The sequence below is a fragment of the Periplaneta americana genome, chromosome 1, assembly GCF_040183065.1.
Source record: "Periplaneta americana isolate PAMFEO1 chromosome 1, P.americana_PAMFEO1_priV1, whole genome shotgun sequence".
Taxonomy (NCBI): domain Eukaryota; kingdom Metazoa; phylum Arthropoda; class Insecta; order Blattodea; family Blattidae; genus Periplaneta; species Periplaneta americana.
Window position 1 is genome coordinate 76222757 of NC_091117.1, and position 27593 is coordinate 76250349.

Sequence of the window (27593 nt, forward strand, 5' to 3'; positions counted from 1 at the left end):
CAAAATTGATAGGCTATATGAAACAATGTAAAAAAATCTAAACTCTTTTTAATACAGTCTACCCAGACCATGCCACTGATTAAATCTGTCGCCAGCCGGTCGCGGATAAAATTCCTGCATATACATATACAGTATAAATGTACCGTATATTTGAACTAATTAAAATATGTTTGTATGCACTGTCTTTAAAAAACAGTAAGGTGAGAAATATACGACAATTTTCATAAGTTGGTACGACGGTTACGATTGCTTTGTCTGGCAACCCTGCGCGAGGCGTGAGCGATCAGCGATTCCAGGCTGTGAAGTTATGGTGCAGAGAGATCGTCTCGTGTTGTGTGACAGTACAGAGAAAGATCAGGTGAAGCTTTTACTGATAAGCACATAACCATTTGACTAATTGGTAAGTGTATATAGCAGTAGTACATATGTACTATTGCGATATACTGTATTTATATACAGTAGTATTGACAGTAAGGTGTGTAGAGACCTTGACGTAGTTTGGTTCTGTGCTAATGTTCGTTATTTCCTGCCGGTTGCATGCTATAACAAGCTATAGTGTATAATATTATCCTAGTTATATCACTGAAACTCACATATTGTATGCATAGGCGGAGAGAGAACCGTTTCCTTGGGAGGGGGGGGCAAAACAAAACTATAGAATAACGATATAACGAGATTGTGGGGACATCATTTATCTCCTCCCCCCGTTATAGCTTCACCCTGGCACAGTATATCGGAATATGATCATTTAATAAAGGTAAGAAATTTTCTCATGAAATTTCGACCAGTGTATGGGACCGGTGCCCACCCAGCATCGTGATGCACTTGGGGAGCTACGATCGGTAGCGAAATCCGCTTGCGAATGCCAGCTATAACGGCTGGGGGATAATCGTGCTAACCACACGATACCTCCATTCTGGTTGGATGATCGTCCACCTCTGCTTCGACATGTGGGCGTGAGGCCAGCAGCCGGCTGGTCGGTCTAGGCCCTTCACGGGCTGTAGTGCCACGGATTATTATTATTATTATTATTATTATTATTATTATTATTATTATTATTATTATTATTATTATTATTATTATTGTAAAATAAAGTAAAATTGTAACAAATAATACGAGTACCACAATTTTACTATTTTTTTTTTCCTTTTTACAGAACTGAGGGACCCGAAGGCTTGCACTGCAGCCTGAGGCTTATTGTGCTTACCACTCCTATTTTGTGAATGAATGGGTAGCCGAACGACCGCACTCTTGTACAAGTACAGCACGCCGCACCGTGAACTTATCCCGGGCTTTTGTATGGATGATGATGATGATGATGATGATGATGATGATATGTGAATTAATGATGGCGAAATGAGTCCGAGGTCCAACACCGAAAATTACCCAGCAATTATGCTTCAATTGGTTGAGGAGAAACCCCAACCAAGTAACTTGTCCCAACCAGGATTTGAACCTGGGCCCGCTCGTTTCATGGCCACACGTGCTAACCATTACTCCACAGCGATGGACCAATTTTACATTTATTTTATCCGTTTACTTAAAAAAGCAAGATATCATGAAATGTAAATTCTAATTATTTTATTTAATCTCGTCTTTAAGTTTACACATTATACCGAGATCACTTTTCTTTCTACTGCATTATTGTGCAGTATGTTATTCGTATTTCTCCAAGTGGCTGCTTGAACACATTAGTGCAGGCTGTTACAAAAACATTACAGTGCTTCCATTCCTCAAATGAGGAATAGAAATTCTTATACATTCAGAAATTTAAAATAAATATTATAGTCCAGACACAGGGTATGAAGACATTAAATCGTCAATTTAAGCACAGAAGCTCAATCATAAACAAAAGCAAGAAAATCTTTTGTGTTCAATATTTTCTAATGTTAATAGAAAATAAAAAGTTCGGCCAGGTTTGGGGGGGTAGTGCCCTCCCTATACCCCCCCCCCCCCATAACTCCGCCTGTATGTAACGAATATTTATTATAGGCATCCAACAAACCAAACTCGATGCGCAGAAACCAGCGGGCGTGACTGTCTCGCGCATGTGATGTATGGTCCCTTTCTCAGCATGCTCCCCGTCTCCAATCACACCACCGACACTATGCGCATGTGCACGTATTATCTTCTTGTGCTGAACTGAACACGTGTTATTGCTACAGAGTCAGGGAGTCACATAGCGTTTTATATTAAATATTAATTTAATTTAATTTAAATATTTAAAATTTAAATATGAGGACAGTTCCAGTGAAGATAGATACCGATTGTGACTTAGAAAGAGACGATGTTGACATCTTGTAATGTTATATTCACTTAATTGGTTATTGTTACAGCTGCTCTTTGAGTGCACATGTCCGCAACCGTAGCCGTTATAGCTGTACCAATAGCCGCTTATTAAAGAACCCGCCTACTGTATGGTGGTAAGAGGGTTATAGCATGCGCGACGCGAGGAATCTGAGCTGAGTTTTGCTTGTAGGATACCTATAAAACCACCAGCATAAATCGTCGTTAATACTGTAGAATTTGTTTGGGGGGCAAAGAGCAAAACCTATATAAAATAAATTTATGTAGATGTTATCACACACAAGATATTTCTTATAGGGTTATTTATAACATTCTCGTGCACATAGAGAGAGGCAGCGAAAAGTTAACGCACTATGCAGGAGACGTGTTTGTCAAGCACACGTTATTACGTAGTGTTGCATTACTACACTTGTTATTGAACATTGTTTGTTATTTGTCAACTAAACACTTCCTACGCTTCTCGCTGTCCGCGCACTCCATCCCCACCACTCGGGAATTTTAGGCCTACCGTAATGAAACTGAACGCCCGCCCGCGCTGCTACAGCTTACAGGTGAGTCGAGCAATGGATTGCGGGCAATCTATTCCCCGACGTCCTCTGTATAAACATTAGAGTCCGTAGATAATATTAACTTTGCTTTCCTATCTAGTGTACAAAATCAATTTTTTGGCACGGTGGCTTTTTTTTTTTAACGAAGAATATAGTCTACGTCTTTTCCCGCACGGAGTATGGACATCCGTTCCAGAATCTGTAGTGAAACAAAAATGACAGAATTTCAAATGCCTATTGTAACAAGGTCATGATCCATAGCCCAGTTTTTCGTAGTTATACCACGAACGAATGTAGCTTGTGTGACCACGCCCAAAGACACCATCTCCCTTTGCTATGGGCATAAGAGGCGCCGAAGTTGCGTATAAAATTAGCCGTGCCAGACGGCCTCTCTCTGTAATATCCCTGCATCGAGAGCAGCTACAGACCTGTGTCACCACTCGTTTGAGTTGTAATAGCGAATTTTGCGATATTAAAGTGATAATTAAAGCCCGGATTTCTAAGCACAATCAAACAGTAAAATAAGCAAGGAAATAAGCACGAAAAATGGTGAAAATAAGTACCAAAATAAACAAAAATGAATACACGGAAACAGTAAAATAAGCACGAAAAATTGTGAAAATAAGCACCAAAATAAACAAAAACGAATACACGGAAACAGTAAAATAAGCACGAAAAATTGTGAAAATAAGCACCAAAATAAGCAAAAACGAATGCACGGAAATATGATGATAAATTATTTGTTTCGTAAAACTCTTAGAGGAGAAGGTGGAAATATGGGCTACCATTTTGTTTTCCTCATAATAATGGAAAATGGTGTGACATATTGCTTGGAAATATTTATTGACATACAGAGTAATTATTCATATACAATTTATCCAGTCTTACAGGTCAATAGTTGCAATAGATATTTGCATATAATTACTTTTTGAAAGTAAGGCGAACTGGCCCTTTACAGGTACTAGGGTCTAAATATGGGCTACCACAAAAATTTGAAAATAAAATTGGAAAAAACAAAGAAACATAAGTAGGAAACCTGTGTCACATCAATGGCAATATTCTGTAACAAATAACGCAAATCACGATAATGAAAAAATGGGACGTGTTAATGTGCTGGTAATATGGACTACCTATCCCATATTTGACACATAGCTGTGGTTAGGCAGGAGTGGAACAAAATCCTAAGGGAGGCCAAGGCTAGACTACAAGGGCCGAAGAAGAAGAAGAAGAAGAAGAAGAAGGTAGCCCATATTAGCAGCATCGACTCATGAAGGTTTCTAAGATTATGTCGGCAATTGTTGTCCTAAATAAATATTACTCTTATGCCATGTGATAGAGCTATTCTTCATCAGTGCAACACATCAAGCGTGATTTCTAAACACGAAATATATTTCTTTCAATAATATTGAAACTACATACCTAGAAAAACTTTGAAATTGATGAAAAACAAAAAGGACACACCACATCCACACCATAAAGGCAACTGGTTTGTCTCTTTGTGCACGCAGACTGATGGACACGAGATGTAGTTTTAGAGCTTTTTTGCTAGGTAACAACACCATATATAGTAAAAAAAGAGGTAGCCCATATTACCACTCCTAGCCCATATTTCCACACTTTCTCCTCTACTTTATTGAAGTCTGTTGCCGTATACAAGGGAGGTCATCCTGAGATTTTCCTGTGTGAAGCTCCTGCGTCTGTCAGTGAAGAATGACTTGTAAAATGAAAATGTTCTTTCGACGTCGCATGACGTCACAGGTGCATGTGAAAAGCACCACAGTTTTTCTTCGGCAAATTCCTCTTCAATATCTGTTTCTTCACCAGAAAGCTTTTTAGAAATTTGACACAGTGTTTTGGCGGAGAATCCCAAGGTTCTCTCATTAGAACTACACAGTATTATTTCACAACATCCTGGGTCATACTCTAGCATTGCTTTCTTACGCATTCGATTGAAGTTAATTGTTTATTAGCAAATAAAAAAGTGAATCAGTGATAAATGACGGCTAGGAGTGAAAGAAGGACTTTTAAAATTACAGTTTTGGGTAAAATATGCTGTTTTAATTAAAAATTGTAAAATAAGTAAGCAAAAAGTTTTCCTGCGAAATAAGCTTTTATAAGCACTAACAAACATAGTTAAAACTGCTTCTCTAGGCGTGTCTTACGAAGTATAACCTTTATGCTTACCTTTAAAAGTGTGAAAAAAAAAATTATACATTTTGCTTAGAAGTCCGGGCTTTAGTGATAATAGACACGTATGACACACTTTGAATGAACCATGGTGAAAATTTTGTCGTGAATTGGACTAATTTTGGAATGTTGCTTCATGTGAAGAGAAAATATGTATATTGTATGCCTTACATTAATTATTTCTCTTATTATAGATGCATACTCTCCATTTGTTATTCGAAAAAAAAATGAAACGATCAAATTAACACAAGCTTAGTTTCATTCTCGAAGCTGGGTAACGTACCATATTCTGCGTACCGTTGTAGCCCATCCCTGAAACAACGCAGAATTTGTTTCAAAAAATTCTTCCTTCCTGACATATCACGATAAAGTGAGAAAACAAAATTCGTACCTGTTGAAATGTGATTCATACGTAGGCCTGTTTGTGAAACGTAATTTTAATAGTATATGGGCTGATTTCAGCAAAATTTAATTAAGTCACACTTGGCTAATTCTTCATTAAATACGGTATAAGTCCTTTTTTTTTTCTTTTTTCCACGTTTCACCTTGTCATATAGGCTGTGTCTCAATGCTACATTTTCAGTTGAAGTGAACTAGATAGTTGTCTAAAAAGCCGGATGTGACGTCAGAAGTCATCATCCAAAGCTACATAGTGTATAACAATCAAGTCCGTAGTAGCTAGTAAGCGAAAATGGTTGCATGAATTAGCAAACATAGCATCTTGGGGACCGATTGAGGGAACACTGTGCATGCAAGTTACCGGTAACTGAATGCTGGAGCATAAGCTTGTTTATAGCTGCAAGAGTGACACATGTACACAACAGTCTCTGTAGGGAGGAATGCTATGAAATAAACAACTGTTCATCACGACACACATATAGTTTGTAACTACCCGTCAGTACGCTACTTATCTGCATAGATAGTGCATCTGTAGTACATCATGACGAAGAAAAAGGGCTCTAAGAAGCATCAACTTGTGACAGAATTTGGAGGAGAGTGTTTTGAAATGGGGAATATACTGTATTACTTGCGAACTGTGTAGCGTAAACGTGCAGAATGACAAACGTCAATATATACAGAGACACTGTAACACTAGAAAACACACAGAAAATAGAAAACTTGCATCGAAAAACGGAAGTGAAGATCTGCCAACAGATAATTCCATTTCAAATAAACAATCACAATTTTAACTGGATTTGTGTGAGATCATGGTAAAGGTTGGCATCCCATTCTTTAAACTACAAAATTTCCACTTTAAAGTCTTTATTGAAAAATACACAAATAAAAAGTTGCCAATCTATGTAACAATAAGGCAAAATTATTTTAAAATATGTTACTATACCACATTGCATTAAATAAGACTTGTATTTAGGTTATTTTCATTTTAATATACTGTTTATTTAAATTTTCTATAAATGCTCTTATGTAACCCATCGTTCCTCGCAAGCAGTGTTTATGTTCATTAGATGACCAACATAGTTGTATAATATTAAAACTCAAAGATCCGTGCCTGATTCTGAACTACAAGGTCAACACACATTCAGCAGTAAACAACGCTCCTTGAGTTTTGATTTTTCTGTATACCTCTATCTTCTGCCACTAGCAACGAAGCCTCATTGTATACTCCGTGTTGCAGTCAACTTAACTCATCGGTTTCCAAGATGCTATGTCTGCTTATTAACGATTAGGGTTATGAAATCTGATGATGCTTTGGAAGTGAAATAATATACATAAATATAATGTAGAATAACACGTTAACATTGTTAGTACCTTCTTTACAATGTTTTAAACATTACTGTAATATATTAGACCCTTATCTTTTCCATGTAACTCGTAATAAAACTGCATTAGGACACTCCCTTCTTAACTCAGTGCTGCACCGTGATGTCATGATTTTTATAAATAAGATATGATAAACTTAATAATAATAATAATAATAATAATAATAATAATAATAATAATAATGATTTTTACAGTTATTTACAATATGAAAGTGAAGGGAACTATAATGTTAAAGAGGACAAAAAATATCTATCTGAATTTAGGCTTAGGCCTATATTACACTTAAAATGATGTCAATATCTATTTTATTACAGCATACTTATGATGAAACTTAATATAAAATTATTTTACAGTTAACCTATGGTTTGTTTACGGCGATCATCGCCGGCGATTATAAACGCTGGCGATGATCGTCAGGAAGTGGTTTCTTTATCAGCATACATCGCTGTCAATTCCCATTTGTTTTGTTTCATCGTTTTCATTTATTACAAATGATCATGTAAAATAGTTAAAAAAAGGTCAAGGACTTTACAGAAAAATGAATAGGAATAAATCCAAGATTCTGAAGATACCATTTATTCTAGAAGAGATGATATCTGTATTCAGCTTGCCTATTATAAAGGGAAGAAACTGTAAGGGGCAGTCCTCTTTTTGGCCTAAATTTCCGATGTCCCCGTAATTTTTTTCGGGACTCGCAAAATCAAACTTTATTTCAGAATGTAAAAATCAATAATATCTCTAGCTGATGTTTACTTCATGAATTAGTGTTGAAATTATTGTTTCGATTTGTATGAATGTTTAGACAGTGCAGTGCAAAGTACTGTCAAGAGATGTAAATAAATTGTCATGAACAAACATTGTTTAAAGGCAATAGAATAGTGTTCATTATTTGTTAATTCCCTTGATTCAGTCTTACTTAATAGGCCTACATTTTTCAGCAACTTCTTAAATTTCCTTGCAAAAACATCGATAATAAAAGTGCCTCGTATTTAACTGCTACAGACTAAAAAAAAGTCTTGATTTGTTTTGCTGCCATAACTCGATTCAATATTTCTACATGCCTGCTCTAAATATCGATTATTAAACACATATGCGGTGATATGCGTCCTGAATTTGCTTAAAGAGCAGCCTCCAGTGATCTGCGTCGCATTCAACGATCTATATATGAAAACAAGGACCATAAGAAGTAGGACCAAAACGAAGGTTATGATCATTGGTAAAGAATATATTCCGTCAATGCTACTGCCACATACAGGAAAATTACTTGAAAAATGCGTCAAATCAGATAATTTTAAAATATCAAACATGTACCGTAAACTGGGGTAAAGAGGATCACATGTGGTAAAGTGGATCATATGTGTATTGCCTAGATAAGGCAGCGCCACATGGATCACACTTGAAAAGAAAACCTTTCTTCTATAAGTGCCACTAAAAATAGTTTTCTTTGCATGTGTGAACCATGTGGCACTGACTTATCTAACAATATACATATGATCCACTTTACCACATGTGATCCTCTTTACCCCAGTTTACGGTAAGTTACGAAAAGGAAGACATTTCTTGATTTTTTTTTAAAAACCGTCTGAACCCCTGACAAAGGTCTAAAAAAGAGGATATGTCAGGACAAAAGAGAACGTCTGATCATCCTGTACTTGTCATATTTTTCCTTTATTTCTTTATTAATGGACATCACTCACACACATTTCCCCACAATATTATACATGCCACGTGCAACGTTATGAATTTGGGGAGCTACGATAGGTAGCAAAATCCGGTTTCGAAAACTAGCTGTATTGGCTGGGGAATCATATTGCTAACAACACTTTACCCCGCTTCTGTCGTTCTGTTTGGAAAATCGTCCACCTGTGGACATGAGGTCGGCTTTGGCCCTTCATGGGCTGTTGCACCATATATTACTTACATGTCACGTTAACGTGTTGACAGTTGTCAAATGTGACACTATAGCCCAACAAACATTTCAAAATGCGTAGAAATCAAGTGCTTCTACCGGTCATACTGAAGTGGGAATTACGTCATTTGTCATGAAACTCTTGAAGAGTAAGGTTATGTTCCTATGAAGTACGGTTTACTCTTTATGGTGTAATATAGTATTGTCTTATTCGTACAATGTTAGCATATTTCAGGTCAGTCTTAAAGTGTAAAAGTCCTACCTCTCTGCCATACCTCTCATTATCAGTTGGCGTAAAAGTATGACATCCAGTGACGAAGCTAACAATGTCCAAACATGGTTCTGTACCCCACAAGTGACACCAAGAAGGCACACTTATGAGGCAACTAGGCCAGGAGATAATGGGGTAGGCCCAGTTCCTTTCCCCCCCCCCTCCATTGCATACTCGTACACCACTGACTAGCTACATATTACACTAGTCAGACTGCAGATGCATACAAACAATAATCTTCCTCTGACACATATCATCAAGTGAGATGTACTGCCTGATAATAGATGTACATATCAGCCAGAACCTCAATCAGAGGATGAAGCTAACATTATAAGATGTAAATACTGGGCAGGCTGAAAAAAAAAAATGCGTTTTATAGAGCAGATGTTTCTCGGCTTTTCTATCAAAATTTTTGTGACACAGACCCCACAAGAAGATGATGACCACTAATTTTCATACCCAAACAGAATACAGGTATAACAGTATAACTTATTTGTCTCAGAGCACCCCATTAGCCAAGGATATTTCATATACCATGAAAACTGAAAATTTCTATTTTGTCTTCCTCCACCCGCTATTTTAATATATAAATGTGGTGTCGATCTCCTATCTTTGTAAGCACATCCAACAGTTTCTCTTTCAATTCTACAAATATCGACCTCATTGTTCTCTCAGTACGAGCCATTTTACACAAAATTAAAATTTAATATACACATGCATGCACTTTTGATTAAACTAACATTCAACAACGCAGTGAACTGACAGAACACCAATATAGCGTAACATAATGTTGAGGCTAGCTGAGTTTAGTATCGAAATGTAGCAAATCGATACCCTCTCCCTAGTCCTCCTCAAGCTTGCGAGTCAAGGCCTTTAGAGGCTTCTACCAGAAGCCTTTAATTCAGTGATGAAATACGGATTTTTAGCATCCTGTTCGACATTAATATGGGATACCATTTTTAAACCTGAAATACAGGGTCCCTGGCAAGTCTATCAGGAATAGGGAAGTTAAAAAAATTGACAACGGATATGAATGAATAAAAAATGTAAAATAGAAAAATTGTTTAAATGTGACCCCTTCTCCCCTAAGTGTATATTTTAATAAGATGAAGTTGAAATTTTACAATCAAGAATGGTTCATTTTAATTGTTGTATTTGGTACTTTTACTAGTATAGATTGTGTTTTATATTGCAGGATGGAAATGGAAGAAGACCTGGATAACGAAAATTTTCAGGATTTTCAGGATTCAAGAGAAGATCTTTGGGATCTGAGCAGGTAAAAATGATGACATAATAGCTAGAGCACTGGACTTATAATCCTGTGGACCCAGCTTCGATCACCAGTGTACCCTCGATTTATAACTTGTGTGGAGCTCCTAGAAACCCCTATGTTATCTGTAACATAGGGGTTTCTAGGAGCTCCGGTTCCCCTGTGGCACACCAACAAATCTCCATCATCATCTCATCTCATTAAACTGGTATGAACAACTGGCTTCATATGGGTAAATGGCAAACAGTCAAGCACCTGCCTGCCATTAGTAAAAAAAAAAAAAAATAATAATAATAATACAGTACATATTATTTTTTTTACCATTTCTTCCGCATTATCTTCAATACATATATTAGTAAAATTGTGTAATATAGTGGAACCCCATTTATCTGGATACCATTAATATGGATTTCCAGTTTATCCATACTGATTCTATAAAATTATTCAACTATTTTTTCATGCTTGTCTACAAAATATTGGCATGTTCAACACGCCAGTACGTGTGTTTTGTGACACATTATACACTAAAGCCTTCATTGTAGTACTGGTATGCAACATATTTAACTAAATATATGTTGAAGTGTTAAGCACAATAATATGTATGTCTTCTTCTTCTGCCTGACAAGTGTTAGGCCACAGAGCCTGTTACAGTCTCACATAAAATTTTCACGCCATCTCTTAGCAAGACGATCCACAGATCTTTGGCCATGTGGTACATAATTATAAATTGCCTTTGGGAGCCTACTATTACTCATTCTTTCCAAATGATGTTTCCAATTAGACTGATATTGAACAGTGTAATCTAAAACTGGTTGAGTTTTTAGTTCCTTTAAAATTTCACAATTTCTTTTGAGATCCCATTTAGTATAGTCCACTGTTCTTCGCATGAATCGCATTTCACAAGCCGTTATTCAGCTTTTATCTGCTTTCCTCAGTGTCCATGCTTTGCTGCCATAGCTGAGCATCGGTCATGCCAATGTGTTGTAGAGACGTATGCGGGTGTGTTTCTGAACCAAGGATGGTTTCATCACACTATTTATAATGCCCATAGCTCTTGTGTATTTATTAATTTTCTGTGATATGTTCAATTCTTCAAAATGGAAAGATTGTAACCTAAATATGGGAAACTATTACATCTGTCTAATATTTTATTATCGAGACAAATTTTACTTTGTATTGGGTATTTCCCACAGAATGCCATAATTTTTGTTTTATCTGTTGAAATTTCCATATTATAAGTGCATATAATATTATATTATATTGCTGCAAATTATATATTGACCTTTGGAGGTCGTCATCTGAAAGTGCTAATAATACCAAATCATCTGCAAAGAGAATTGAATCCAATTTAAGGTGTCTGTTAATTTGTATATATCCATGGCGAGTTTGCTTCCACTCTTTAATTATTCGGTTCATATAAATAATAGAGAGAATGGGTGATAATTCACATCCTTGTCTTACACCAGTATTGATGAGTGTCCAAGATGATAGCTTACCATCTTGTTTAATTGCTATTTTATTTTGGTGATATATGTTATGAATATTGTGGATAAACTGTTGTGGAACATTGTCGTCTACTAAAATTTGTAATAACCTTGATCTGTCTACTTTGTCAAAGGCTTTCTTGAAATCCTCAAAAGCCTTATGTGTCTCAATATTAAATTCTTTGTGTTTTTCTAATAATAGTTTCATTGTAAAATATCCATCTTCACATGACCTTCCTTTACGAAACCCCGTTTGTTCCTCTGCAATGAGATTGTCATAAAATTTTGATAATTGGTTTTTTATTATATTGGCATAGATTTTGTAGCCTGAAATCAATAAACTGATCCTACGATAATTATCACAGTCCTGGCGATTGTTCTTCTTGAAGATTGATATTATAATTGCATTTCCTCAACTTTCTGGTGGTACTTGTCCATCCCAAATCATATTTAAAAATTGAAAAATCTTTCCAAGAAAAGTTGGCTTGAAAATTTAAATAGTTCAAGATTGATGTGGTCTTCTCCTGGTGCTTTGTTGCTCTTGAGATTTTTAATAACAGATTAGTACAGACTGTACGCTGCTTACATCAAGTTGTAAGGGAAATTCACCCCATTCCACCTGCCGCAGCTATACTCGGTACCATCACTAGCTTTAAATGCTCCCTTTTCATAGCCCTACTAGTCAACCAGATAATTTCTTATAAAGTTAACACAGTAAAGAAGTTGTAAAGTGTCAATATGAATACAAATTACAAATTAAAATGTGCTGTTTGTGTTGATGTTAGTGTACTTAGGATGGGTCCAGGAATGGGGAATGGTATTAAGCCACCGAAAGATGTAAGTAATGTGTCAGGTTGGATATTATGGAAAAATTGGTGAAGTGCTGGAAAGGAGGATTAGAAAGAAAATATTTGAATACCAGAACTCAATTTCTCATTAAAAAACAGAATCTATTACGATATCTGCTGCCAAGAAAACATTAAAAGAGAGAGTAAATAAAATTAATAAAGAAATGTGTGAAACTACAATAAGGGTTCACAGCTTTGGAACAGTGGTCAGCATGTCAAACTGCAAAACTAGCGGGCTCAGGATCGAACCCTTGTTGGGACAAGTTGCCTGATTGGTGTTTCTTGGGGTTTTCCCTCAACCCATTAAGAGCAAATGTTGAGTAAATTTTGGCGCTGGACCCTGGATTCATTTTGCCAGCATTATCCCCTTCATATTCAAAGGAAGGGAGGTTACGTTGTGTAAAATAGTAGGAGTAACTGCAGTGATAAGTGTCACAGCCGTACAATGCTCGATCTTGATTCCTCCACCCCATGAGGACAAGTGTCTGAAGCCCAGTAGGGCACTGTAATGTTATAGCCTGCTCTAAGCTTATCTGTACTAATATCCTGGAAATACAAAACAAAATTTCTGAGTATATTTTGATAAATAATATTATGATAAGCTTGCTAGTTTACGAATCAACAACAGTTAGTAATACAACAGTGTTAATACTCTGTTTAAAATGTGCCATGTGAGTTGATTCTTTAGTAGACACTTTCTTTTAAGATCTGGTAGAATTATTACAAAGCACTTCAAGCAATTCGATTAAAGAGACTATTTTGTCCAATTTGTCCACCATAGTCTTGGTGAGAATTATTTGAAAGAAAATCTGAACGGTTTTGCTCGTGATGGGACTTCAGTTAGGCTCTCCCAAAAATGCAATATAACTCACTCAGTGTGCAGCATCCTTACGCAATTAAGACTCTGTGAAATAGGTACAATTTTTACTATTACATTCTCATGTTTGAGAGCTGTAAAAACAGTAAGAACTCTACAAAGCAAACTCTATAGCACACCACTTCAAAGAAGCTTCAATTGATACCATATTACAAAAGATGCAATGGAACGAGCAAAATATTCTGGCCTCTACAATACTCTACCACCTTGCGACTTTGTACTAAATTTGGGAGTAATGTTGGATGCTCATACTGAGCTATCAGACTTGCCCTTGACTCTCCCGAAAAGGGAAATAACTCTCCCAGATGGTAACAGAGCTTCAAAGTGTTGTATGAGGGTACTAGAATCCATGATATTATCTTCAGGTCCCTACGAAGAAGAAAGCAAGTCAGTCTCAGAAATTAAAGTTTCGAAGGAATTGAATTACATGAAACTCATCGTGTTGTTAGAATTTACAGGGCTCACTTCTTCAGAAGCTTAGCTGAAAATCCAATGGAGTTATGTGAAAATGTAAGTCAAGCTTCAAATGTTTCTTCAAAGAACCAAACCAATAATGATCACACGAATTTACTTGTTAATGATGTGGCTCTTGTTAACACAAGAAATTTGCCCCTTGTGACTGATATTACTTCTGATGATAAAAGTGTTGGCAGACTCTGTGTTATTTTTCGTTTGCGAGAGAAGTGACTCTTCCTAACTGCTTTCTGTGAATTTACTGACTGTAACACTGAAATATATGAACTGACAATTTCAAAACAATCTATCGACTCTCCTCCAATATTAATATCAAAATGCGAAAGATCATTCAGCATCATGAATGAATAAAAATTAAGTTATATCAAAGAAGAGAAATACTCTCCTAGTCTCTTGGGCAAGTGGCTTAATATTCACCACCAGTGTTGGCCCTCCACAGCAAAGGTTCATTCTGTATCCATATGCATAATCATGATTGCGAGCTAGAAGAAGTTGTAGATCAAACAGCATGTAGGAGAAGTATAGAAAAATTTATAGGAGCCATAACATATTCGTCTTATATATAAGCAAATAAAAACGAAGATATAGATGCACTATTTGCATGAATTGTTTGTAACAGTCAGCTGGTAAAAGAGGTTGCATATGATCCAATTTAGGGTCTTCTGAAATGGATTGTAAGGTAAGTTCCACTTAATTTTTTTTTTCCAACCACAGCACAGTCAAAGACGTTAAAAAAATATAATTGATTCAAAAGTATCAATAGGAACTGTCATATCTAATAAAATGTTACAATCAATACTATCAGGGGGAAAGGAACTGGCCACTCTTTCCCATTATCTCCTGTCCTAGTTACACTATCAGGTCCACACCTGTGGAGTAACGGTCAGTACATCTGGCCACAAAACCAGATGGCCTGGGTTCTAATCCTGGTCAGGGCAAGTTACCTGGTTTTTCTGGGGTTATCCCTCAGCCCAATACGAGTAAATGCTGGGTAACTTTCGGTGCTGGACCCCGGACTCATTTCACCGGCATTATCACCTTCATATCATTCAGACGCTAAATAACCTAGATGTTGATACAGCGTCGTAAAATAACCCAAGAAAATAAAAATACACTATGAGAAGTCTACCACTGTGGAATAAAGGTAAGCATACCTGACCATGAAATGAGTGGGACTAGATTCAAATCCTGGTTGAGACAAGATTCCTGGTTGAAGTCTTTTCTGGGGTTTTCCTTCAACACATGAAGAGATAATGCTGGATAAGGATCCATTCACACAGTAAAGAAATTTCTCAAAATGGACATTTATTCAAATTGATTTCGTGTGGACAGCAGTGTACGCACAGTTCGATTTGTTTCCTCCTGTATATAACTTAAATTTAATTATGTACGAAAAAAAACGTACACTGTTGTTCGCAAGAAACCCATCCGAATAAATGCCCATTTCGAGAAATTCCTGTACCACGTGAACAGGCCCTAACTTGTGGCGCTAGACACTGGACTAAGTATGCTGGCATTATCACCTTCATTTCATTCAGACATTAGATAATCATAGCAGTTGATAAAGCATCGTAAAATAAACTAGGTACTTAAAATACTATCACAATAAATAAACACATTAAATCACCAATAAAATTAAATAAAGTATAGGCCTCCTTTCCCGAATTTTAAGATTTTAAAATTTAGTAATGGATTGTTTGTTTATTTTATTTTCATTTACCAGTATCTGTCTATTTATTCTAATGGACTTAAGACCATCAGGTCATCAGTACTAAGATACTAAAAAAATTGAGAACTGTACAGTCTTAATTAAAGCTTTGTCGGACAGATACACTATAAGTCCAGGAAAGAAGGCAGTACACATGATCAGAGGACAAGTGACCTGGTTCACAAGAGAAGAACTAATTGAGGTAATAAAATTAGTTTTGTTTCGTTGTATGTCTGATCATGCGCACTGCCTCCTTTGTGGGACTTATAAAGTATCTGTGCCACAAAACTTTTTTAAGACTGCATTTAATACTACTAAATATTCCACTTTTATAAACGCTTGAGAAATAAAATTCCAGATTTGTTGGAGCTAATTCAGGAAAATTCTTTGTGGCAATAGCATATCATCTGGCAATGCCTTGTACAGTTAGGAATGCATAAAAAATCTGGTGTTTTAATCCAGTGCATAATTTAAATGTTAACATTTTCAGTGTGTGAAATAAATTTAGGAAGATTTCTATAGTCCTAGACAGGAACTGACAGAAACTTCTTTTTACTTATTACTGTGTTTGGAATAGATTGTATGTGCAACCAAACCCATGTCTTGCAGAATTCATAATGTTATTACTAGTGCAACCCATAAGCATAAAAAGCATAACAGCACTTTAGACATATGGTTGCTACCCCAAACATGATTTTGGTTATCAAGCTGTTTCGATGAAACAAATGTTAGGAGTACAATAAGCATAATGTTTAAAAATAAAGCAGAAAAACATAATATTTAAAATAGAGCATAATTCTTGGAAAATGAACTGCCTGCTTCAGTGCACTATTTATAACAAATTGTGACCAACAATTAATAATAAAAATACTCACATTAACAATGAGAAGCTAGTTTTTCAACAATGGAAATTTCAAATTTAATAATTTATAGGTATTTTAAATTCTTAACTACAGTTATATTTGTAGTTCTGTGAGGACAACAATTAAAATAACATTACAGAGTGCAAGTTTATTTATTTATTTATTTATTTATTTATTTATTTAATCCACTGTAACGGTATTATGGGCAGTTCACACTCTGAATCAGAAGGGTTCACATCTATTTGTTACCAGCATGCCGAAAACATCTGTAACTGCGATACAAAGGGTTCGCGAGTTTCCTTAAGACAATTTTGTGGTTGAAAAGCAGAAACTTTTGTGTACCTTATGTTCAGAGTGCATTAATTTCTAAAAAACAATCCATTGTGCAGAAATATGTGGAAAGTTTTAAGCATAGATCTCGGAAACAGAGTGATGGACAGGGTTCAACTTCAGGTTGTTCTAGCAGCACATGTGCCAGTACAATATCAAGTGCGGCAACATATGAAAAAATCCAAGAATAATATGAAAGATCTTGTGAAAGCATTTACTTCTGCTGGTATTCCATTGCATGTCTTTCGTAACCAACGATTTCGTCAATGGATAGCAACAGCTACATGTATGCAGCCGGCTCCCAGTGAAACCACTCTAAGAAGATATCTTGGAAAGTGTGCGGAAGACGACTTTCAGGAAACTAAGTCAAAATGTGAGGGAAATTCTGTCTATCTAGTGGTTGATGAAACAACAGATATAAAGAATCGTAAGGTGGTGAATGTTCTTGTTGCTCCATTGGGTGTTGTGAATGAAAAACCCCGTCTTGTGAAAACCAAAATTGTTCAACACTGCAATGCCGATGTTATAGTAAATTTAATACTTGATACACTAGATCTTATTGATGTTCACAGAAGCAGTTTTATTGTTTTAATATCAGACAGTGCACCATATATGCTTTCTGCTGGCAAGCGACTGCACCATATATGCTTTCTGCTGGCAAGCGACTGGCTGGAGTTGCACCTCAGCTTTTACATTCTACATGTTGAGCTCACGTATTGCATCTCTGTGCTGAAGAGATTAGATTTTCACTAGAAATTGCTGAGGAATTCATTGCAGCCGTTAAGGCTGCTTTAGCGAAAACTCCAGACATCCAGGATGTCTGAAAGAAGCAGGAACATTTGTTCTACTTCCAGTTCCTGTAATAACTCGCTGGAGGACATGGCTGAAGGAAAGAAAATATCACTGCATCAATTTGAATACAATCAGACATTGGATTGATTTGGAAGATGGTGAAGGTAGTGCTGATGTAACAAACTTAAAGCGACTGGTTGAAAATTCAGAGCTATATCTAAAATTTCTGATGGACTCTGCAATCAAATACAGGTTTTGGAATCAGATAATCAAGATGCAACAAAGGTCTAGCTTCTTCTATCATCAGTTCTTCAGATGGTTCAAAGCTCAGGTATAACATGCAAAAAATTTGCAGGATAGGTATATGAATGAATATCATCCTGCTCTAAATTTCTGGAAGGAAATTCAGAATATAGATCCAACATTAGCTGTTCCTGAGAAGATTTCTTCGGTTTTTACTTCAGGTGAACTGAAACATTACTCTGCCATTGATGTTTCAGTAGAAGAAATATCAATGGTACATGGAGAAAAATTTGTCTTCAGCTTCTACTTTATCCTTCTGGCAGAAGCATTCCACCAAGATGCCTATCCTAAGTAAGCTTGCAATGAAGACAATTACCAGGTGGCCCGGGTTCGATCCTTGGTTGGGGTAAGTTACCTGGTTGAGGTTTTTTCCGGGATTTTTCCTCAACCTAATATGAGCAAATGCTGGGTTACTTTCGGTGCTGGACCCCACACTCATTTCACCGGTATTATCACCTTCATCTCATTCAGATGCTAAATAACCTAAGATGTTGATAAAACGTCGTAAAACAACCTACTTAAAAAAATGAAGACAATTATGGTTCCTCCATCACCTCTTCAGTTGAGAGAAGCTTTTCTACTCTCAATTGGATTTTGAACTCTAAACAGTCATGTCTGACAGAAGAAATCTATGTACAGTCTCACTTACAACTTGCAATTACTCAAAATCAATTTCAAGAGGGTGTTGTTCATCTGAAGAGTGCGAGTGACAGTGACAAGGATGACTAGATTTTCATTCATTTCATGACTAGATTGCTTACAGTGTATCCTTTTATAAACTTAATACCTATCCTGCAAATTAACATTAGTGACAAAAAAAATTCAGTTTGATGATATACATGAACAGATTTGACTTAAGTTTATTGGTATAAAAGACATTACGTTATTACGTATTACTTATGTTAAAAGAAATGTATACTAAAGCATAATTTGAAAAGAGATAAAGCATATTACCAAAAAAATAAAGCATAATGTGAGTTGCTCTAGTTATTATTTTACTGCATACAGATGTTAGAGTGTGTTGAGCTAGGCTGTAGTGTGTGTCATTAAGTTTATAGCTTCCTCCTTTCTTAATAACGGATGATCTATTGAAAGATTTTGGAGATTTAATGTCTGAACTATTCCGTAAACCCTTAAAAAAAGACACGCACAGGTCCAATAAAACGTGTTGAATTACATTTAGGTCTGGATTTTACATGTAATGTTTCTGTATTAATTTCTAAAATTAAAATTTTGCTTCATGGCATCACCCTTGGGAAAGGAAATATTTAAAGTTTGCCTGCAATAGAATTTAGGAAAATGAAATCGAAAATTTCAGATAGAGTAATAATTTTGCTGGCTAGCCAATCACGAGAATCAAATTTCTTATCTCAAAGCAACAATGCTATTTTTTTGGTCAAGTTTATCCCAGTTTATAGCATGGAAAATAGTTCACTTCATAGTAAAATAGGGAGGGAGTACGCCATGCGATATATTCTATAAAGACATCCCTAAAAAGTCTTGCCCCTCCCTCCCAAGCAAAAACTAAATGATGCCCCTGATACAGATCACAAAGAACTTAAAATACAATTTTCTCTTTCAGCATCCTTCAGATTACATGTCCTCATAGCCTGGGTTACCTCGCACTTGATGCATTTGGAAAGTACCTGTCAGATCTTATGGTTCAACTGGTGACGTTCCCACAACACCATGAGATTGAAGACTTCAAGAACAAATATATCCTACACACTACCATGCGTCTTGCAGAAATGATTCAGATGACAATACCACATTCTCTTTCCAATGAAGTGACAAAAAAATTATTAAAATCTATTGATACGACATATGAAGACATGATTCCATCAGTTTATGAAGCCTGGCTGGACAAAATAGTTCCAAGAATAGTTGATGCAGTCTTACATCCGTCTGTTACAAGAATTGAATATTACCAAGATCAGTTACATCAATCCAAGTCTGATTGTTACAATTATAGAATTTGTCGAATAATTATTCAGTGCTGTCAGAAACTCTTGAATTTGAAAGTTTTGAGGTTACAGAAAAAGATATTTGATATCCCTTATTCGTTTGGTGCCAGTTTCCAAATAAGTGATACTCTAGAGGAGTTTTCATCCGATTCATGTACAGATGCCTTGTTGAAGTCCCTGTCTACAAATTGCAAGAGACTAAAAGTTTTGAATGTTCAGGATTCAGATGTTACTGATGCTGGTGTAGAACATATAATTCAGTTTAAATATTTAGAAAGTGTGAATATTGAAAACACAAGAATAACAGAGACAGGACTGTCAGTTATTTTGGAAAAACTCTGGAAAATAGAAATCACAGCAGATAATGAAATAAGTGTCTCATCACATAAGTTAGCAATAACATGTTTTGGGTGTTCATGCATGGAATCTTTTCACATAAATTTAATTTTGAATAATTGTACAAATATCTCCAGTTTAACAATTGCCCCATTATACGAAATTGACTTAAGTCCACTAAAGAATTTGAAAGAATTAACCAAGCTTATGGTACGGTACACTAGATTTGATTATGTAAGAGAATTGCTTGAAGCCACAGGAGGACAACTGGAATTTCTGGGGCTTGATCATGTCGATGTTGATTTAGACTGTATTGCCCAGTGTTGTTCTTCTTTGACATGTCTCCATCTTGAACTTGAACATTATGACCCAGAATATCCAAAAGATTTACAATTGCCTGAATTCCCTTCAGTTCAATGCTTGAGCATACAGACATGTCCTGACGAAACAGAGCATCTTATTTTCCAGTTCCCAAATCTGACTCATTTATATGTAATGAATGGCAGAAACTCACTCTTTCAAAAGTTAATTGAACGGGACAAACTAAAGAAACTTGAGTACATATTCTGGAATATTCATTTTTCTGAAGCAGTAGAAGTAAATTTGACTGAAGAACTAGCTATTATCACAAAGGTTAATCACAGTTCAGGAAAAAATTCCATGTATTGTGTCCACATCTGATACCACAGGTTTATTATAATTTTCATTTTAAATGACACACCATTTGAATAGCCCAAGTCATTAAGAAACCAAGTAACAAAAAACGCATTTTGAGATAACTAAAAAAAAAACTATACTGTGTTTCCATTGTTGATTTAAAAAAATAATTTTAGTAGGCCTACCGTACTACTTCCTGACATGCTTAACTTTATGGCAGTACACATTCATTTGTGTGCACTTCGCATTTTTTTCTCGTACCGTAAAGTGGAGTGACTTTGGACAGTAATTTAGCGCCCTTCTAAATTAAATGCCGTACCCTATTGCGAAAAAAACTGAACTAATTTATTGACAACTTAAACAGTTTTTTCGCAATTGGGTACAGCATTTAATTTAGAAAGGAGCTAAATTACTGTTCAAAGTCACCTCAGCATTCAAAGTATACTACCTTATGGTAGTATTTAATTTAATTTTGTTAACTTTGTCAGTTATTCATTTTAGGTTGTCACTTGGACATTTCTTGTATTAACTCTATGAATTGCTTGAATGACTTTCTCAAATATTTGCTAAAAATATTGTTTCTTTGTTCTTAGTTTTTGGTCTTAAATATGAAAGCTTTCAATTGTTTAGTAATATAATATAAGACAGTTACATTCCTTAATTACATTTTTATTGTTGCTTACTTTCATTCCCATTGAAACTATGTTCTGTGTGTTCCTTGACAGTTAACTTTGCAGCATTGTAGGTATTTATTAAGTTTTCAAATATCTTCCAACTTTTATTTTTTTATGGAAGCAGTAAAGAGAGCATTGTAAATCTGATTTTGAGCCATACCGGTACTAAATCTTTGAATATAACATCAAAGTAAACACAGATCACATATTACTAGAGACTTCGGATACTTGGAAGTAGGTTGTTTACCTTTTGTGTAAACAAATTTTTATATTTTGTGTCAGCAAACTTTTTTGCCTCTTCATGTGACTGCTTTCCTGAAGACTGGGCCAAATGATCACAAAGTAAAAAAAAAAAACTTAATGTCTGAGAATGCAAAAACAACATTGTGCATATATATTCTTAAAAATAACTTATCCAATCCCCTGGGACACATGCTCTCTCTCCTTTGTTTTCCTTATCCAGAGAGACAAACAGCTGATTTGAAACAGGATTGCCAATCTCATGACAAGAAATGACCAAGAGCCACATATTTGGTCAAGTCAATTATTGCCTCGAGTCTAACATTCAGTACTTTATATATGTGCACTAACAACTCAAACTTGGGTGAATTTTGGCATGATATGATGCCGACTTGCCTTAGAATTAAATGGCAGTCTTAATTCCATTTGTCTAAAAATGTGACTTATGCAGTCTTTAACTTTTGCTAATCAGTTTTTGTGAGGACTGAAAATTTCAGTGAGGAGGTGGAATGTGGATACCAGCTATAGCTTTTATTGTGCTTCTAGGCTTCGAGAACACGAAGAAATGTCCGCGATATTTTATGGGAGATAAAGAACGAGATGTTAAGAGCAATATTGGACGTTTTGGAATTGCTAGGTACTGCTGATTTCTTGAATGAAGACTGTTATGGAAATGTTGGCCAAGTTTATTAGTGCTTTTGTATTATTTCAAATTTTGATTGTAACTACACTGTAACATAGGGAGATGAAGCCATTTTATCGGCAAAATCAGTGTTATGATAGAATGGAAAATATTTTAATAATGAGTGAGATAATGACTATACTATGTTAAATTAAATATTTGGATATACAGGGTGGATCGCTCGAATGTACCTAATTTCAACTGTATGCGACTGATAAACGGTTGAAGATAGAAACCTACAGTAATGTTTATATGAAAGGAAAACTCAACAAGTTTCGACATGCACATCACCATATCTCTACATGAGCTCCAGCTGACACTGTAACGATATCGAGGCAATGAACGATTTCTTGCCAAGCACGTTGGAGCATGTCTTCTGGAATGCTCTCAATAACCTCTATGATGCACTCCCGAAGATCACGAAGGTCTCTGACTGGGGTGGAGTACACTGTATCTTTGATGTAGCCCCAGAGAAAGAAATCGAGCGGTGTTAAATCCAGAGATCTCAGGGCTCAAGCGATCGGTCATCCCCTACCAATCCAACAGCCAGGGAACACGTCTAAAATTGTACGAAAGTCATTGAACCAGTGTGGAGGAGCGCCATCTTGCTGGGAAAGGATGTTAGGCTGCAGGTGTTTGTGGAAAGAAGAAGTGCTCCTGCATGTCAATATACGTGGTACCACACACAGTTTTCTCGGCTAAGAAAAATGGTCCAGGATCAGCGCCGAGACGGTCTAGCATCGTATTGGCTAATTCTATTCATTTGGATTTGTCATCCGGCTCCAGACGTTGCATTAACTGCACTTTGTATGCGTACAGTTTGAGACGTTTGTGGACAATTCGTTGCAATGTTGATTTTGGTACTGAAGCTGTGAAGCTCTTCTTAATGACTTCCGCGGGCTTCGCTTATACGCAGCTTGAACATTTGCAACCATCTCGTCAGATGTTCTACGACCACACCATGCTTCTTCAACACCGATCCTGTAGCTAAAAATGTATCATGCCACTTCTTATTGCTTTAGCAGTTGGAGCATCATGGTTAAACACTCGCCGATACTCCCTTTGAACTCTAACAATTGATTTAAACTCCACATACCACAACACAGTTTGCACTTTCATCTGCGGTGTCGCCATTTTGACAATTGATACAATCTATGAAAAGAAATCGTGTCTGCGCATCATCTACCGACAGGATTCGAAACTTGTTGAGTTTTCCTTTCATATAAATGTTACCGTAAGGTTCTATCTTCAACCGTTCACCAGTCACATACAATTGAAATTAGGTACATTCGCGCGGTCCACACTTTATTATACTGAATATTGTGTACTAGTTATGATTATATAGACCTTTTAGTTCTAGCAAGGAACGAATATGGTATAAAAGAATAAAATTAGTAATACTATGTAAACCAGCTTATGTTATTTGATATGATAATGTACCATAATTTTCCGATTCTACTTAATAAATGTTTGTAGTATTATGTGTACTGCGTTGCGAGGCTTTCTTTTATTGCAGTTTTAAAATTATGGTAATGTATTCTTTTATAAGGTGCAAAACTAATGAAGAGAGTCTGATTCTTATAAAATTACATTCTACTCCTTGCATGTATGACTCAGATTTTGAATGTGATTTGCCAAATCAGAATTATACTCTAATTTTTCGTTACATATCTTGCAATTTGTTACGATAATACGAAGTTACTAAAAACTATGGTACAAAAAAAAAAAAAAAAGGCTACAGTGAGAGAGTGACAGAGAGTACACGTTAGCACTGTTAGCCCGGCTAACAGTTTAATACAGAACATTAAAATAGGAAATACTAGAATATCTTAACGTGTCAGATACAAATAAATAAAGTGAATAACACTCCAAGCGATTCATTTTTTCAAACTTCTTTTCAGCAGCTTGCTGAGGCAGAGGTGAAGGAGTGTGAATGCATATTCATACAGAACAGTAATACAGCATGCTGAATTACACGCCAAATAGCATGCTGGCATTGTAAGCCTTGGAGATTTGGCCAACAAGACAATCTGAGTAGAGTATTCTAACCATGATTGCGTTGTGTATATTATTGCATTGTTACACATTACATGAACTAAAACATTATCATGGGGGAAGACAGTTGTATTATGAAAGTCTCACTGAATCATGCCTTTTCAGCCGAAGTTTTGCTGTAAAGAAAGGAATAGTTGACAGAGGTAAACCAACTCCTAATTTAAATAAGTCAAACAATAACTGAAGTACAGCATTTTAATGAAGGATGGTATGAAAATAGCTTTGTCGCTGTGAAAATTAATTTTATTTCAGGTTCTTTATAGAGTTGGCACTGACTTCTAATTTCAATGGAGAAAAATGTTTCGAAAACCAAAGAGCTTGGTGGAGTAAATAGTTTTTATATGCTGAGAAAACAACATGAGCTATCTGTAGACCATGTTAACTGCAAAGTAACATTACAAAAGTTCGAAGACAGTAGAATTGAATATACTCTAAATTTGGAATTAAAAATTAGTAGGAATAAGAATAACGAAAACGTTAATCATACAGATACATAGTCGGCTGCTTAATACTGTACATGGGTACTATGAATTTCTTACCCGAACAAGAGTTACCTTTGACAGCCATGATGAGAACTCTGAATTAGATAACAGATGAAATTATATTGAATTACTTCACCACAGAGACGAGAAATTAAGTTGGTATTTTAACTTAATTGAATAGTTTTAATGTGGTGTGCATCATCGTTTGAATTCTATTGAGGTCCCAAGCTATCTTCTAGTTTACTGGTTTCCTATGCAGAATAAGGGCAGTTGTTGACGCAGGTGTTTTGTGGACGAGATGCAAGTCACTACCATACATATTTGTTTACAATTTGTTTGTTTATTTAAAGTTTCTTTAGGAAGTGAAACAACTAGCCTATTATATATACAGGACAGATGACCAATAATATTTTTAGAAGACCGCCACAACGATGTTTATTAGCAAAAGCCATTTAACATTTAAAATAAATCAATTAGAACTAAGTAAACAAATAATTTTACACTAACAGGAAGCGAAATCACAACCTATGGTAGAGAAAGCAAACATGTTACCCCTAAGCAACACACACCTCGTAAGGTTAACTACATTGTAGATGGACGACGTTCAATGAACAAACATTACAGCTATGGCTTCAAGTACAGTTGTTTACACATGTGAACCACACAGTAGAACTTTACATTTCTAACGACCAAAAGTTGGCCTATTCTTTTTGCTGCAAAGTGTACACAGTGAAAACAATGTATTTCTGGAAATAGGTCACAGACCCTGATGGTGTCACTGTCACAGATAGTTGGTAAATTATCAAGAAATTAAATGCTGTAAAGTGTATAAGAAACAATGTCGGCATCAATTTCGGGATGCAAAATAAAAATCTTTCGAAACGGATCACATTGGGAAATGTAATATTTACAGCATAAAAGTGTGTAATTTGGCAGCTATCCTCATGTGTTCAAGCCTTAGTACTAAGAGACAAGGGATCGGCTTATGGATGTATGATTTTATTATTTGAATAATTTCAAGGGAAAAATTGTTCCGGGACCGCGTATCGATCCCTGGACCTCTGGTTGAACGTACCAGCGCTCTACCACTGAGCTACCCGGGAACTCCACCCGACACCGTCTCAACTTTTCCCTTTATATCCACACAACCACAATTCCAAGTCACACAGAGATTGTGTGCACTCGTTGTGGGTCTCTGACATTTCGTCAGCCCATGCGAGTTGTGTGGATATAAAGGGAAAAGTTGAGATGGTGTCGGGTGGAGTTCCCGGGTAGCTCAGTGGTATGGTACGTTCAACCAGAGGTCCCGGGATCGATACCCGGCCCCGGAACAATTTTTCCCTTGAAATTACTCAAATCTTCTTTACAGGGAGCTTCACCTGAAAGACTAGATTTGCGTAATATATACGTTACTGTGTACGTTAACAGAAAACCACAATTCCAAGTCACACAGAGATTGTGTGCACTCGTTGTGGATCTCTGACGTTTCGTCAGCCCACAAGAGTTGTGTGGATATAAAGGGAAAAGTTGAGACGGTGTCGGGTGGAGTTCCCGGGTAGCTCAGTGGTATGGTACGTTCAACCAGAGGTCCCGGGATCGATACCCGGCCCCGGAACAATTTTTCCCTTGAAATTATTCAAATCTTCTTTACAGGGAGCTTCACCTGAAAGACTAGATTTGCATAATATATACGTTACTGTGTACGTTAACAGAAAACCACAATTCCAAGTCACACAGAGATTGTGTGCACTCGTTGTGGGTCTCTGATGTTTCGTCAGCCCACGCGAGTTGTGTGGATATAAAGGGAAAAGTTGAGACGGTGTCGGGTGGAGTTCCCGGGTAGCTCAGTGGTAGAGCGCTGGTACGTTCAACCAGAGGTCCCTGGATCGATACCCGGCCCCGGAACAATTTTTCCCTTGAAATTATTCAAATCTTCTTTACAGGGAGCTTCACCTGAAAGACTAGATTTGCATGATTTTATTATTGTCCAGTACCTAGTTATTAATAAATTATTACATTGAATATAGATTTTTCTCTACAAAAACTTTTGCACCATCAAAAACAATAGATTGTGTTCAAACTCTCCACATAGAGGAACCTGTAGGTACTAGAATAAAGCATTACGGATTTCCACTTGATGTGGTGCAAAATAAGAGAATGTGCAGTTAAAATAGAAATTTGAAACTCTACTAAAACTAAAATTATCGAAATCGGAGGAATCATTTAAGAGGAGCAGAGTAGGGCAATTTCCCACCTCTTCCTACTAAAGACTTAAAAATTTAATAATTCAATATTTATTTATTTACTCTGGTGGAGTTAAGATCATTAGACTATCAATACTACTGAAAAGAAAGAAGTGAGAACTATACATTTAATACTATTAAGATATTCCACTTTTATAAACGCTTAAGAAATAAAAGACAAATTTTTTGTGGTACTGGCATATCATCTGGCAATGTATGTCTCATTAGAAATGCACCACAAAATCTGGTGTTTTAATCCACTGCATAATTAAATGTTAATATTTTCAGCATGTGAAATATATTTATG

At 36.1% G+C, this 27593-nt stretch overlaps 1 protein-coding gene across 1 annotated transcript; it reads left to right on the plus strand.

Annotated features, from left to right (window-relative positions):
• The first annotated feature begins 245 nt into the window (after positions 1-245).
• LOC138696730 (uncharacterized) lies at positions 246-24372 on the plus strand. The gene is made up of 3 exons (XM_069822080.1): positions 246-358; positions 10200-10280; positions 19536-24372. Exons 2-3 carry the CDS (start codon positions 10201-10203, stop codon positions 20932-20934), a joined length of 1479 nt encoding a protein of 492 aa, XP_069678181.1. The 5' UTR covers positions 246-358; position 10200; the 3' UTR covers positions 20935-24372.
• Positions 24373-27593: the final 3221 nt, after the last annotated feature.